We start from the raw sequence: 14,425 nt of genomic DNA on the forward strand, positions 1-14,425 counted from the left end.
GGCTTAGATACAGGGTCCAGCAGACAGTAATCTTATACAGTATAAGATTACTGTGTGCTGGGGCCCTGTATCTAAACCTAGTGTGGTAGGCTTAGATACAGGGCCCAGCAGACAGGATCACACATGGGCCATGTATCTAAGCCTACCATGTGATTGGCTTAGATACAGGGCCCAGCAGACAGGATCACGCATGGGCCATGTATCTAAGCCTACAGTGTGGTAGGCTTATATACAGGGCCCACCAGACAAGATCACACATGGGCCATGTATCTAAGCCTACCATGTGATTGGCTTAGATACAGGGCCCAGCAGACAGGATCACACAATCTGTGATCCTGTCTCATGGGGCCCCTAAGTCTGCTACATCGTAAGCTTAGGGGTTGTGCAGTCCCTAAACATTGATGGCCTATCCTCAGGATAGGCCATCAATAGCTGATGTGTCGCCCGGGACCCGCAAATCAGCTGTTTTGAAGGGGCCGCAGCACTCGTACGAGAGCTGCTTCCCCTTCATTTCACTACTCGCTCACACTGTGAATCGCCGACACGGATTCACAGTGTGACCGGAATGAAGGGGAGCAGCTCTCGTACGAGTTCTGCGGCCCCTTCAAAACAGCTGATTGGCGGCTCCCGGGAGTCGGACCGTGGCAGTCAGGGCTAACCTTACCTTCCTCTTCGGCCGCGGCGGGAGTTCTGTAGTCTCGATGCTGTGCGCGGCGGCATAGCGCTGTGACGTCATGCGCTGCGCACAGCGCTTGAAGTCAGGACCTCCGCTGCCATCCGGAACCAGGAAGGTAAGTAAAGTATGTTACTATAGTAACAGGGGCCCGCGGCCCGAGTTACTATAGTAACTTTTTATTCATGTGGTGCGGGGGGGGGGCCGTGGGCCCCCCTGGCTTCGGGGCCCGGTCGCAATTGCGACCGCTGCGACCCCTATAGCTACGCCAGTGCCTAGATCGTGACAGGTTCTTGGCACCATGTCGCTTTTGCAAAGCCCTAAGGTACCAGTACAGTAGAAACTTCCATTTGACAAATGCAGTTACTTTTGGGAATTCATCTGGGGTGTAGTGAGCATTTTGACCCTACAGGTGTCTCAGATTTTATTAGAAATGTGCAGTGAAAATGAAAAATTACATTTTTTTCCTATAAGATGTAGCTGTAGTTCCAAATTTTTAATTTTCCCAACAAATAAAGAAAAAGCACCATAATATGTGTAAAGCAACTTCTTAAGATTAGGTAAATACCCCATATGTGGTCATAAGCTGCTGTTTGGATACATGGCAGGGCTCAGAAGGAAAGGAGCACCATTTGGCATTTGGAGCGGAGACATGACTGGATTGATTCCTGGGCGCCATGTTGCATTTACAGAGCTCCTGAGATAGCAGTACAGTAAAAACTCCTGAAAGGTGACTATTTGTTAAACTACACCCCTTGAGGAATTAATCTAGGGGTGTAGGGAGAATCTTGACCGCACAGGTTTTTGCTGAATTTATTAGAATTAGGAACGTGAAAATAAAAAAAATTAGCATTTTCACAAGGACTATAGGAGAAAAGCACCTCAAAGTTTGTAAAGCATTTTCTCCCGAGTACGGCAAACTGCTGTTTGGACACACGGCAGGACTGGAAGGAGCGCCATTTGGCTTTTTGAGCGCATATTATGCTGAATTGGTCTCTGGGCACCATGTCGCATGTGCAAAGCTTCCTGAGGTAGCAGTTCAGTAGAAATTCCCAAGATGTAACCCCATTTTCGAGACATTACCCCTCAATGAATCAAATTAGGGTTGTAGTGAATATTTTGACCCTACAGGTGTTTTATAGATTTTATTAGAATTTGCCCATGAAAAGTAAAATCTAAATTTTTTTCAATAATATGTCGTTTTAGCTCAACAATTTTCATTTTTACAGGGAATACAGGAGAAAAGGCACCCCAAAATTTGTCACGCAATTTGTCCCGAGTGAGGCAATACCCCATATGTGGTCGTAAACTGCTATTTGGACACATAGCAGGGCTCTAAAGGGAAGGAGTGCCGTTTGGTCTTTTGTACAGTGGTTTTTGGAGATGTTGCATTGAGCTAAGGTACCAGTACAGTGGAAAGCCCAGAATAATTACCCCATTTTGGAAAACTACATCCCACAAGGAATTCATCTAGAAGTGTAGTGAGCATTTTGACCCCACAAGTGTTTTGCAAAAATTAGTACACAATAGATGTTGCAGATTGAAAATTGCCATTTTTCCAGATATGCAATTTCAGTGCCCAATGTGTTGGCCCATTTTGTACCACTGGAGACACACATCCCATAAATTGTTAAGAGGGTTCTCCAGAGTACATTAATACCCCATATGTGGTCATAAACTACTGTTTGGGCACACCGCCAAGCTCAGAAGGACTGCCATTTTGCTTTTGGAGCGCAGATTTTGCTATGTTCTTTTTGGGGTTTTACTTGTATTTCATCTTATAATGTGGGGACATATGTAATCTGTGCGGAGTACATCAGGGCATATGTAAGCTGAGCGGAGTACATCAGGGTATTATATGCTGATGTTATAAAAGGATGAATGAATATTAAAATTAATAATCCATGGGATTGGTGTGGTACACTTTGAACTAATCTTTAATACACAGGCCAGGTTTTTTGGGTATTATACAAAATATATGCGCTCCATTATTGCCTAATCTTTGACTTCTTCACTAGCCCTATAAGCAGCACAAGGCCCTAAAGCTTCCTCATTTCTGCAGCATCTATGGGGACCACCTGGGGGGTCTAGCGAATGATGATGTGGAGTTTTTAGTGAAAAACTACTGTACCTAAAAAATTAGTCTGGGCCATCATTTCACATCATTGCGTTTTGAGAGTCAAAACGTTTTATTTTTCTGTTGACGGAGCTGTGTGAGGGCTTGTTTTTTGTGGAATGAGCTGCAATTTTTATTTGTTCCATTTCGGCGCACATGCGATTTATTTATTTTTTATTCCATTTTTTGAGAGACTAGAAAACCAAAAAACAGCAATTCTAGCACTGTTTTGTTTCTTCTTTTTTTAAAGTGTTCACCATGCAGTATAAACATCATGTTAACTTTATTCTGTGGGTCGATACGATTATAGCGATACCAAATTGATATAATTTTTTTACGTTTTACTACTTTCACACTAAAAAAAAATATATGTTTAATTGTCGCCATTTCCGGACAGCCATAACTTTATTTTTTTTCGTTCATATCGCTGTGGGAGGGCTTGTTTTCTGCATTACGAATTGTCGTTTTTGTGGGTACCATTTTTTTTTGAGACAAGATGACCAAAAAAAGAAATGCGGTCATAGTTTATCACATTTTTTTACGGTGTTCACCATGCGGTAAAAATAATGTGATATTTTTATCGTTCAGGTCGTGCCGAATGCAGTGATACCAATTATATATCGGGGTTTTTTTTTAAAGGACTTGATCAGGAAATTAAGAAAAATAAATACGTTTTAAATAATAAACATTTTTTTTAAATGTTTTCACTTTTTTTTTTTACAACTTCTTGGGGACTTGAAGATCTGATCTTCTGATTCCCTGTACAATACACTGCACTACGTATGTAGTGCAGTGTATTGTAACTATCAGTTTTCATCTGGCAGTTAAGCTTATTAGGTCCTGCCTTGGGCTTCTGTACCTGGCCAACCATGAAGCCGTTGCTAGGCTTCCTGGTCGCCATAGCAACCATCGGCAGGGGGTGCGGGTGTATACAGAGGGAGCCCACTCCCTCTGTCAACCACTTACAGTATTTTTCGGACTATAAGGCGCACCTAACCATAAGACGCACCCAGGTTTTAGACAACAGAAAAAAGGAAAAAAATAATTTCTTAAAAAATTATTTATTCTATTTCGCCACATTCTGAGAGCCAAATTTTTTTTATATTTTTTTTCATCGATTGAGCGGTGTGAGGGCTTATTTTTTGGTGGGACGAGCTGTAGTTTTATTGGCACCATTTCTTGGTACATACGATTTTTTTGATCACTTTTTATTATTTCATTTTTTAAGCGCTAATGTGACCAAAAAAATTATTTTGATGTTTGCAATTTTTAAACTCACCGTGCGAGTAAAATAATTGTATATTGTAATAGATGGGACTTTTATGGACGCAGCGATACGAAATTATTTTATTTACATTGTGCTTGGGGAAAAATGGGAAAAGGTTTTTGTTTTTTTGTAGCTTTTAAGATTTTTATTTTTATATATATATAACATAATTAGAATATATATATTTTTACACATTTTATTAGTTCCACTTTACGCTGTTTCAGTAACTCCACATGTAACCAAGCGGCCCGGAGAGCATAGAAAGCTAGAATGGAGTTTAGGGGGCCCCGTTCTAGAGATAGGTGCGTGTCCCAGAGGTGAGACCTGCATCTATCTGACATTTTTGACATATCCAAAAGGATATGTCATAAATGTCCTTCATAGAAAAACCCCTATAAACGTCGCGGCATTTAACTAGTTAATAGTGGTTTGCCATAAAACTCCCCTGTGACGAAAGTCACCCAGAGCGCTACATGAAAAGCTTGGACTTCCGGGTTCTGTGTCCGGCTTATCTGTTCCGCAGCTCCAGAGAGATCAATGGAGAGCAGCTCGCGCATGCGCAGAAGAATCCCATTGATCTCTATGAAGCTGCCGGACACAGAACGCGGAAGTCAAAGCTTCTCATGCAGCGCTCTTGGTAACTTTCGGTCCCCATTCTCCTTATCGATCACACATATCCTGTAGATAGGGGATACATGTATTTTATGGCACAACCCCTTTAAACTGCCAGGAACAGCGAAATTGCTGTTCCTGGCCGTTAGACGGGGGGCAGAAGCGGACAACTGCAGTGTATGGAGTGGGCTCAGCGCGTTAGCCCGCTCCATACATCACCCCCCCCCCCTCGGTCCATGATGTGCCGGCACGTCATGGGTCAGGAAGGGGTGAAGTAATGAAGCGGTCATGGTGCCCGGCGATGCCCGGTCCCTTAACTGCAGACTATAAGACACAGGGACTTTTTAGCAAGATTTATTCTTGCTAAAAACTGCGTCTTATAGTCCGAAAAATATGGTAAATGCAGCAGTCGCTATTGACTGCCGCATTTAAGGGGTTAAACGGCAGCGATCGGCGGTAACTGTGATCGCCGCCGCTGCAGCGGGATGTCAGCTGTATATAACAGCGGAGACCCGCTGAAGATGAAGCAAGCACAGCTCCTGTACCTGCTTCATCTTCAGGACATGCCTGGTACGTCGGATTGCAATACGTTTCTTGCAATGCCGATGTACCAGACACGTAATTTTGCAGGAAGGGGTTAAAGGGGTTGTCCCACCACACCTTTTTTGTACTTTTATAACCAGTCAATCAGACAAATTATAAAATTTAGAGGGATTCAGACCACTATGACCCCCACAGTGGTCGAGAACGCGGAGCCCCAAGTTCATGTTCTGAATTGGAGAGCGGTCTCCCTCCATTGAGACAGCCAAGTGTCCTCATTCAGCTTCTTCTGTTACTTCTATTTACTATGAATGGGACTACTTTCAGGTAGAAAAAATATTTCTCTACACTAAAAAAAAAAAGACGTGAAATAAATTTAATGAAGATGTGGTGGATTTGATAAATGATGGCTATGTAGTCCATGTATATTGTGCTTCAACCTATTTATAAATAATTAAGCACATAATATTGAAAGCTCTATGGTCTAATGGTATCTCTTCACAGCAGCATGGACACTAATAAGGAATACCAAAAACGACTTAAATATTCGTGAACATAAAACCGTTACAGTGGCACATATTATATTCTACCCACCTCAGAAAGCCGTTGTGTTTAAAACTCTCCCGAAGACCCATCTCTACTGCTACGTGCGCCAAAGACCAGTTGGGGTGCCCACGCACACAGTCTGTAAGTAGTTGGAGAGTCTCCAGGCGAAGACCCTGTCTGGAGCTCTCAAAGAATGGACGCATTTTGGTCGCATACTCCTGGAACTGATGTAAAGCTTCTGCCTCTGAATCCAACTGAAATAGACTGAAAGGAAATTTTAACCAATAAAATTATTAGTAAAAACAGAACAGAATATAAAAATCAGACTAGTAAGAGTTAAGGGGGTTATATCACAAAGAAAATTTATTTTTAACAGCAAGCCGGGTCTGGGGGGGGGGGGGATACCCCAATAGTAGTGAAACCGGATCTTTGACTTATATTTATCAGAACCCTACTCTTGAAAAAAAAAAGTGCTTGGATGTTTGTTTTCTATTTGTATGTAAAAAATCTTAAATAATGATTATGGGTAAACCCTTTTATAACCGATCCACAGAATAGGTGATCAATATCTGATCGGTGGGGGTCTGACCGCTGGGACCCACACCGATTATGAGAATGTTCTTGGGAGCCCAATAGGAATGGAGCGGTAGATGCGCATGCTCAGCCACTGCTTCATTCATTTCTTTGGGGCTGTCATTTCAGTTTTCTAGTATAGTTTGTGTTTCAATCCCTCACCATTTCCAAGTTCTCCATTTTCTGTCAGCGAATAAGAACATTCTTGTTTACATAAAGGCTAAAGACCTAACAATTCTCACCAAAGGTAGTTTTCCCACAATTGTATCCAGTAAAGGCCTGCTTACACATGTATCTGATGGTAATTTCCATCATTATGATCATTGTCAAACACAATATCGATGCTAGCGGTGTATATGCCGTTATGGATGAGCTCATTTTAAATGCTGCTAACGAAAAATATTAAGTACCATCAAATCTGATCAACATTAAAAAAAAATATATTTTTTTTATCTTTTTGAACATGTAGTCTAGGCAAGAACGTCACAATCCCTTGGAAACAAATGAATCATAACCATTATTTTTATGTTTAAATGTAGTTTAAAGCGTGACTTCCACATATGCTCGATGCAAAGATCCTATGTAGGCGAGACGGTGTTGTCCGATAATTACCTTAGCAACTGGTCTGCACTTGAATGGGGCTTAGCTGCAGTACCATGCAAAAACACATTCATATGTGCCGCTGTGCCTGGATAAACACTGAAAGTGCAACGGCGCTAGCCGCGTTCTGATTATTGGCAGCAGGTCCCAGAAAGACCTCTAAGTATCCAACATTGATGGCCAATAGTAATGGTAGGCCATCAATGTTTTAGCCCTTTAAGCAATACTCTGTAAGCTAACAAGCCTGGACTCCAGGCTATGTTTCATTGTATCTACCAAACCAAATTGTGCTCTTCGATCAGCCAAAGACTTATGATTTATATCTTTCCTTATTATATCCTCTCATTCCCGTTTTCAGAACCTCTCCCATGATGCACCCATTTTGATACCCTTACTGCAACAGACCAGTCAACTTGCTCCTAACATTTCCAGTTTTAAAGAGATTTCCTGGAGAAAATTAATGGTCTATCCTCAGAATCGGCCATCAATATCTGATCGGTGGGGGTTCGATTCTCAGCATACCCGCCAATGAGATGTTTAGAAGGAGCTTCGGTGCTCATGCGAGCACTGCTTCCCCTTTATTCCCTTTACTGCTCAAGTAAAATAAATGGGAGAAGGCTGTAATTCTGTGAACCGCCGCTACAAGTGTTTCAGAGTTCAACAATATTGAGCAGTTTGAGCGATGAAGGGGAAGCAGTGCTCGCGTGGCCACCATAAATTTATGTCCCAAAGGGCATAAATCTATTGCAAGAAAACTTGCTTTGCTAAAACACTTCAAGCTAAAAGCTTTTGATGCTGAGTCTATGGATCGCGTTGAACTCTGGACTCTTCGTGATTTTGAAAATCTATCTAACGAACATGAATTCAGAGCCGACATGGCTGCCGGCCCATTTTCATCTCTGCTACCTAGGTCACTAATGAAACCACCATTTTCACAATATGCACATATTGACATTTTTGTCAAAATGGTCAGTGCGGAGCTACGTATACTTAAAGTGTAGTTAAACGTTCGACAAACTTCTGACATGTAATAGTGACATCTTAGAAGAAGTTTGGATTGGTGGGGGTCCGAGCACGGAGACCCCCACCAATCTCTAGAACAAAGCAGCTAAAGTGCTCGTGTGAGCGCTCAGCCGCTTCGTGTCTGTTCGGCTTTTTCATAGACTTTCTATCGAGTCCGTACACTGATACATTTATTTCTGGAAACAGCCGAACAGACACGAAGTGGCTGACCGCTCACACGAATGCTTCATTCTAGAGATTGGTGGGGGTCTCAGTGCTCGGACCCCCACCAATCCAAACTTCTGACACGTCACTAGGACACGTCTGAAGTTTGTCAAATGTTAAGCTACACTTTCAATCTAACAATGCCAAAGTTTCTAGCAATCTTAGCAAAATGGAGTAAGTGCCTGTAGTTGAACGCCGTAAAAATAAAGAAATAATTCTAAAGCCATCTGATAAGGGGGGCAATATTGTCATCATGGCTCGAGTGGACTGTTTTTATGGTCCATAGGCCATTGGATGACACCTCCACTTACACCATCCTAGACAAAAATCCTACTGATTATTTCTTGTCTGAGCTGCGTTGCTCATTGATTGAAGCCAAATCACAAGAGCACATCTCCTCAGATGAGTTTAAACGGATGTTTAATTCCAGCCCAACTCTTTCGACCTTTTACGCACTGCTGAAAATACATAAGGGCTCTCACCCTGTACTGGGTAGACCTATCGTCTCTGGTAACGACAATCTCATGCAAGGGATTAGTATGTGTGTAGATTAACTCCTTTCACCTTTTCTTACAGCCTTGCCCTCTTTCTTGCTGGACACCAAGGACACTCTCACCAGGATCCAGGAGATTAAATGTTATATCTACTACCATGATACCGAGTATTGATGTTGAGTCCGTCTACACTAATGTTAAGCAAGACTTTGGCCTTGATGCTATACATTTTTTGAGCACTAAGGGGACTCAGTTTCAGGCACACAATAGACTTATTTTGTCACTTCTTAAATTTCTACTCACTCACAATTATTTTCTTTTTGATGGTAAGCTTTTACCATCAACTTAAAGGCACTGCTATGGGCACGGTTTGTGCACCAACTTATGCTAATTTATTTTTAGGGTGGTGGAAAGACACTTCCGTTTTTCACTGATAATTAGCTTTTTTTCACGTAACATTTTATTTTGGGCGGAGGTATATTGATGATATTCTTATTTTTTGCTTTGGCAACAAGTCTCTTTTCAGACTTTATGGACATTCGCAATGATAATATTATTGGGATGAAATTTACTCATAAGATACTTGACATAGAAATAAATTTTCTTGACTTAAAAAACTCCTTGGATACTGGTGGCAGTGTCCAAACAAAGATATTTCGGAAGGCAACTGCTACCAACAGCTTTTTGCATTGGGGGAGCTTTGATCCCCCTGCACTTAAGAAAGGCATCCCGATTGGGCAATACCTTAGAGCTAGAAGAAACTGCTCAGACGACCACACTTTTCAATCGGAGTGTGACAGGCTATATAAAAAATTTATAGCATGTGGGTACCCTAAAAAGACTCTACACAGGGCCTATGCAAGAGCTAGGGCGACTACGAGATGAGACCTGCTTTATGACAAGACCAGTATATCTAAAAAATTTCCATCTTCCGTTAGATGTATAGGGAATTTTGACATCTGTTCCTGTAATGATGGGGGTAAGGAAACAGACAAGTGAGCCCTAATCTACCCGCCACTCAGTCCCTGCCTACTTGCAACGACCCGCCCTAGGCGACGGGGTACAACTGGGAGACGGTCCCTACGCTCAATAAGTGCATGACAGACAAACAGACAAGGGTACACAGAAGCAAGGGAAAAGGGGCAGTTGCCCACGGCAACACTGTGAGCAACAAGAGTGGTGAACGAGCCGAGTCAAACCAGGAGTGTACGAGGTACTAAACGCAGAGCAGGAGAGAAGTGAACAAGCCGAGTCAAACCAGGAGTGTACGAGGTACCAAACGCAGAGCAGGAGAGTAGTCAGTAAGCCAGGGTCAATATGAAGCAGGGTCAAATGGTTCAAGAAGCTGCAGCAGGGCCAGGAAACAAAACGAGAAGAATCACAAGCAAGGAGGAACAGGAAAGGCAGGTATAAATAGACAGAGGGCGGGAGCTAGCTCCGTCTGGCCAGGCTGTGATAGGCTCTCCCACTCCTAAGCCTGCCATCCTGAGTGGTGGAAGATGGAGTCAGTCTCACAGACATAGAAGCAGGTGCAGACTCTTTACCTATGGGCGTGGATACAGAAGCTGTGCCTGGCAGATCCTTAACAGTTCCTCTCAAATTTTTAACATCTTACAAAAACACTAGCCTATCATACAAGCTAACCTTGATCTTAGTGATGTTATTTCCACCACCCCCAATGTTACCTACCCTAGAGGTAGGAACCTCAGAGAATTTCTGGTACATAGCCGCAACTCCAAACCATCAATCTCATGAAATACTTGGCACCCACCTCCCATACATGGCTCCCATCCATGTGGCAGGTGTTCTTTCTGTCCCTTCATGCCCACTATGAAGAGCTTTTGTAATCCTCCCAATGGTAAATCTTTTACCATCAGACAATTTATCAACGGTCAGAGCAGTGGATTTTTGTATGCTGCTAGATGCCAGTGTCCGAAATTGTATGTGGGTAAGACTGTTCAGCAATTGAGAAGGATCTCTATTCACTTCAGTACCATTAATACCACAGAAGGTACGCCTCTTTCAAGACATATTAGGTATATTCATAATGGCAACAGTAGTACTCTCCACTTCTGGGGCATTACCCAACTCAATCCGGGCTTAAAAGCTGGTAATTTGGCCAGAAAACTGTTGCAGGAGGAAGCACAGTGTATTCATAGACAAAAAAAATTGAGCCCTAATGGGCTTAAAGAGAACCTTTCATCTGCCCATACATGTGTAGCTGAGTACAGCATGTAATGGGCAGGGCTGCACAAACCCTGGGTCACTTTACATTTTTTTTCTACCCTCCCCCGTTACCCCGTTATTTAGAGATCGGTGCCATTATATTTGGTGCTCGATATTTAAATAACCCCCTGAACGGTCAATGGGGCGTGTAATGGCAAGAGGGCGTGTAACATGGCTGTAACACTGTCCAATCAGCTACGGACAGTATCACAGCAAGATCTGGAGAGAGGAGAGCGTGTGCGCGCACGCGCTCTCACTCTTCAGCTCTCGGCAGACACTGTCACTGCTGCGGATTGTGCAAGAGCTGGAGAGAGGAGAGCGCCCATGTGCGCGCACTCTCTCGGCAGACAAGGAAAAGACTGTGATCTCTTGCGAGAACGTCATCACTAGCCCCATTATACCCCTGAAAACGCTACATTTGTAGCGAAACATGTCGGGGGGGCTGCTTTGCTTTTAATTTCTTTGTTAGTCTAGCAGTTGTACTTGAGATCCTATAGTTGCTTGGTGCTAGCACAGCGTACTGCAGCTGCTGGCTGATGCACCAATACACCTATGCACTTAATATATTCTAGCAACGTATTCAGATTCACTACACCCTGCTAGCTAACATTGGCTACTTTTAAACATGTGTGTTATATGTCCTATTTGGAAGTGTTTTATTTAAGTCGTTAAAAGTTATATTTTAGTTTCATTTAACACTATCATTTAGGTAGCTGGAAATTAGGGTCTTTATTGTGCCTTAGGCATAATAGTTTTTCCTTTAATTTCACGTGGATGCCATGGCCCCTTCAAAACAGCTGTCTATGGAAAACTCTTTTAAGAGAAAATTAATTTCTTCAAGGAGACCTACTTGGTTACAGACATCTTACTAGACGCTCATCTTTGAGAGCGGAAAACGGGGGACAGGAACACATTAACAGATGCCGGATCATTCAGGAGCGAGGCAGCAGGTGAATGGACTATACAATTCCAATGTAAAGTCACATTTTTGGGGGGACTGAAGGGTTGCTTTAATGTACTTTTAGTTTCTAATTTCATTTTCAAGTGCCAACAAACATAACAGTTTAGTGAGCTGCTCTGAAGAAAGTCAAGTAGACACTAACCGAAAGGCATTTTGTGGAGTCAGTGGATTTACTAAGACACATTCCCATAATTTAGCATTCTTGCTCTTGTAAAGTAAGACACGCCCATCTTCCTTAATTCGATGGCAGCCAACATAGTCCAAAAGAGGCACCTCTCGCACTCGATAAGGATTTGTAAACAGGTTGCTCACTGTGCTCACAGTATTGAATATTTTTCCAAAGAGGTCCATGGAAGTCACTGGAAAAAAAATTATCAGAGGTAAATAGGTATTAATGAAAAAGAGGTGCATCTCTAATAGTTAAATGAGAAGGCATATTAAAACAGATTCATAAGTGCTTCTTCCTACATTTAGTATGTGATTTTACCGGATATTGGATCTCTCAACTGAGAATACCCATCAATCTGGAATTTCAATCTACCCGTCAATCTGGTACAATGTACCCATATAACCCTTCCCGCTTTAGCCACTTTTGACCTTCCTGACAGAGCCTCATTTTTCAAATCTGACATTTTTCACTTTATGTGGTAAGAACTTTGGAATGCTTTTTCCCATCCAAGCGATTTTGAGACGGTTTTCTCATTTTCCAAATTGTGAAAAACACCAAAATTGAGCAAAAAATTTAAAAAATTAGCATTTTTCTAAATTTAGATGTATCTGCTTGTAAAACAGGCAGTTATACCACACAACATTGTTGCTAATTAATATCCCCCATATGTCTACTTTACATTGGCATAGTTTTTTGAACATCCTTTTATTTTTCTAGGACGTTACAAGGCTTAGGACTTTAGCAGCAATTTCTCACATTTTCAAGAAAATTTAAAAAGGCTATTTTTAAAGGGGCCAGTTCAGTCGTGAAGTGGCTTTGAGGGCCTTATATATTAGAAACCCCCAATAAGTCACCTCATTTTAAAAACTTCACCCCTCAACGTATTCAAAATAGCATTTAAGTTTCTTAACTCTTTAGACGATTCACAGGAATTAAAGCAAAGTAGAGGTGAAATTCACACATTTTTTTTTTTTTTTTTTTACAGAAATTCATTTTTAATCCATTTTTTTTGTAACACAGAAAATTTTACTAGAGAAACGCAACACAATATTTATTGGCCAGGTTTTGCAGTTTTAGGAAATATCCCACATGTGGCCCTAGTGTGCTAATGGACTGAAGCAAAGGAGTACCTTAGGGATTTTGGGCCTCCTTTTTATTACAATATATTTTATGCACATGTCAGGTTTGAAGGGCTCTTGCGGTGCCAAAACAGTGAAAATCCCACAAAAGAGACGCCATTTTGGAAACTACACCCCTTAAGGAAAAATATCTAGGGGCATAATGAGCATTTTGACCCCACAGATTTTTAGCAGAAAGTATTGTAATTAGGCTGTAAAAATTAAAATCAAAATTTTTTTTTCAAGGAAAATGTAGAAATAGCTAATTTTTTCTCATATCCACAAGGACTAAAGAAGAAAAAGCACCGCAACATTAGTAGAAACAATTTCTGCCGAGTAAAACAATACCCCACAAGTGGTCATAAATGGCTGTTTGGACACACAGCAGAGCTTAGAAGGGAAAAAGCGCCATTTGGCTTTTGGAGCTCAAATTTAGCAGGAATGGTTTGCGGAGGCCATGTCACATTTGCAAAGCCCCTGAGGTACCAAAAAAATGAAAACACCCAAAAAGTGACTCCATTTAGGAAACTACACCCCTTGAGAAATTCATCTAGGGTCACAGTGAGCATTTTGACACCGCAGGTGTTTCATAGATTGTATCAGAATTGGGAAGTGAAAATAAAAACAATCCTTTTTCTTCAATAAGACAAAGCTTAACCCCTTCGCGCTCAGCGATGTACTATTCCATCGTGCTAAGTGCATCGTTCGCGCTCAGCGACAGAATAGTACGTCGCGGGAGGAACAGCAATTTCGGCCGTCTTCCCGACACATGCTGGGGCTGTGACAGCTGCTGTCTCGTACAGAAGTTGCTGCAGCTCCTTCAGCAGGGACCGACCGCTTTGTCCCCGCTGATTAACCCCTTGGAAGCCGCGTTCAATAGCGATCGCGGCTTCTTAGGGGTTAAACTAACATAGTCGGCCTGCTACACGATAGCGGCCGGCGATGGTGGCTATGGCAAGCGGATGCCTAATAATGGCCACAATAGCGATCAGGGCCTCCTGCCCTCAAGTACACTAGTGGGACAAAGTAATAAAGTAACAAAAGTAAAAATCCCCCCTTTTCCCTGATCAGTCTTTTATTATTAATAAAAATAAACAAAATAAACTACACATAATAGGTATCGCCGCATCCGTAACGGCCTGAACTACAAAAGTATTTCATTATTTATCCCGCGCGACAAACGCCGTAAAAGAAAATAATAATAAACCGTACCAGAATCACAATTTTTTGGTTATGTCTCTTAAAAATAGAATAAAAACTGATCAAAAAGTTGCATGCACCACATGAAAACTACAATGAATTC

The 14,425-nt window shown here is 41.9% G+C and overlaps 1 protein-coding gene across 4 annotated transcripts in view; it reads right to left on the minus strand.

Moving 5' to 3' along the window:
* Positions 1 to 14,425, minus strand: part of PLA2G6 (phospholipase A2 group VI) — a 168,279-nt gene that overhangs the window by 109,306 nt on the left and 44,548 nt on the right. For all 4 annotated transcript variants that reach the window (XM_075833685.1, XM_075833682.1, XM_075833681.1 and 1 more), the window contains exons 2-3: positions 11,978 to 12,194; positions 5,803 to 6,018 (exon numbers count right to left, since the gene is read on the minus strand). In XM_075833685.1, the coding sequence (XP_075689800.1) occupies positions 5,803 to 6,018; positions 11,978 to 12,186 (425 nt within the window). In that variant the 5' untranslated portion in view covers positions 12,187 to 12,194. The remainder of the gene's footprint in view (positions 1 to 5,802; positions 6,019 to 11,977; positions 12,195 to 14,425) is intronic.

This window comes from Rhinoderma darwinii, chromosome 7 (genome assembly GCF_050947455.1).
Source record: "Rhinoderma darwinii isolate aRhiDar2 chromosome 7, aRhiDar2.hap1, whole genome shotgun sequence".
NCBI lineage: Eukaryota > Metazoa > Chordata > Amphibia > Anura > Rhinodermatidae > Rhinoderma > Rhinoderma darwinii.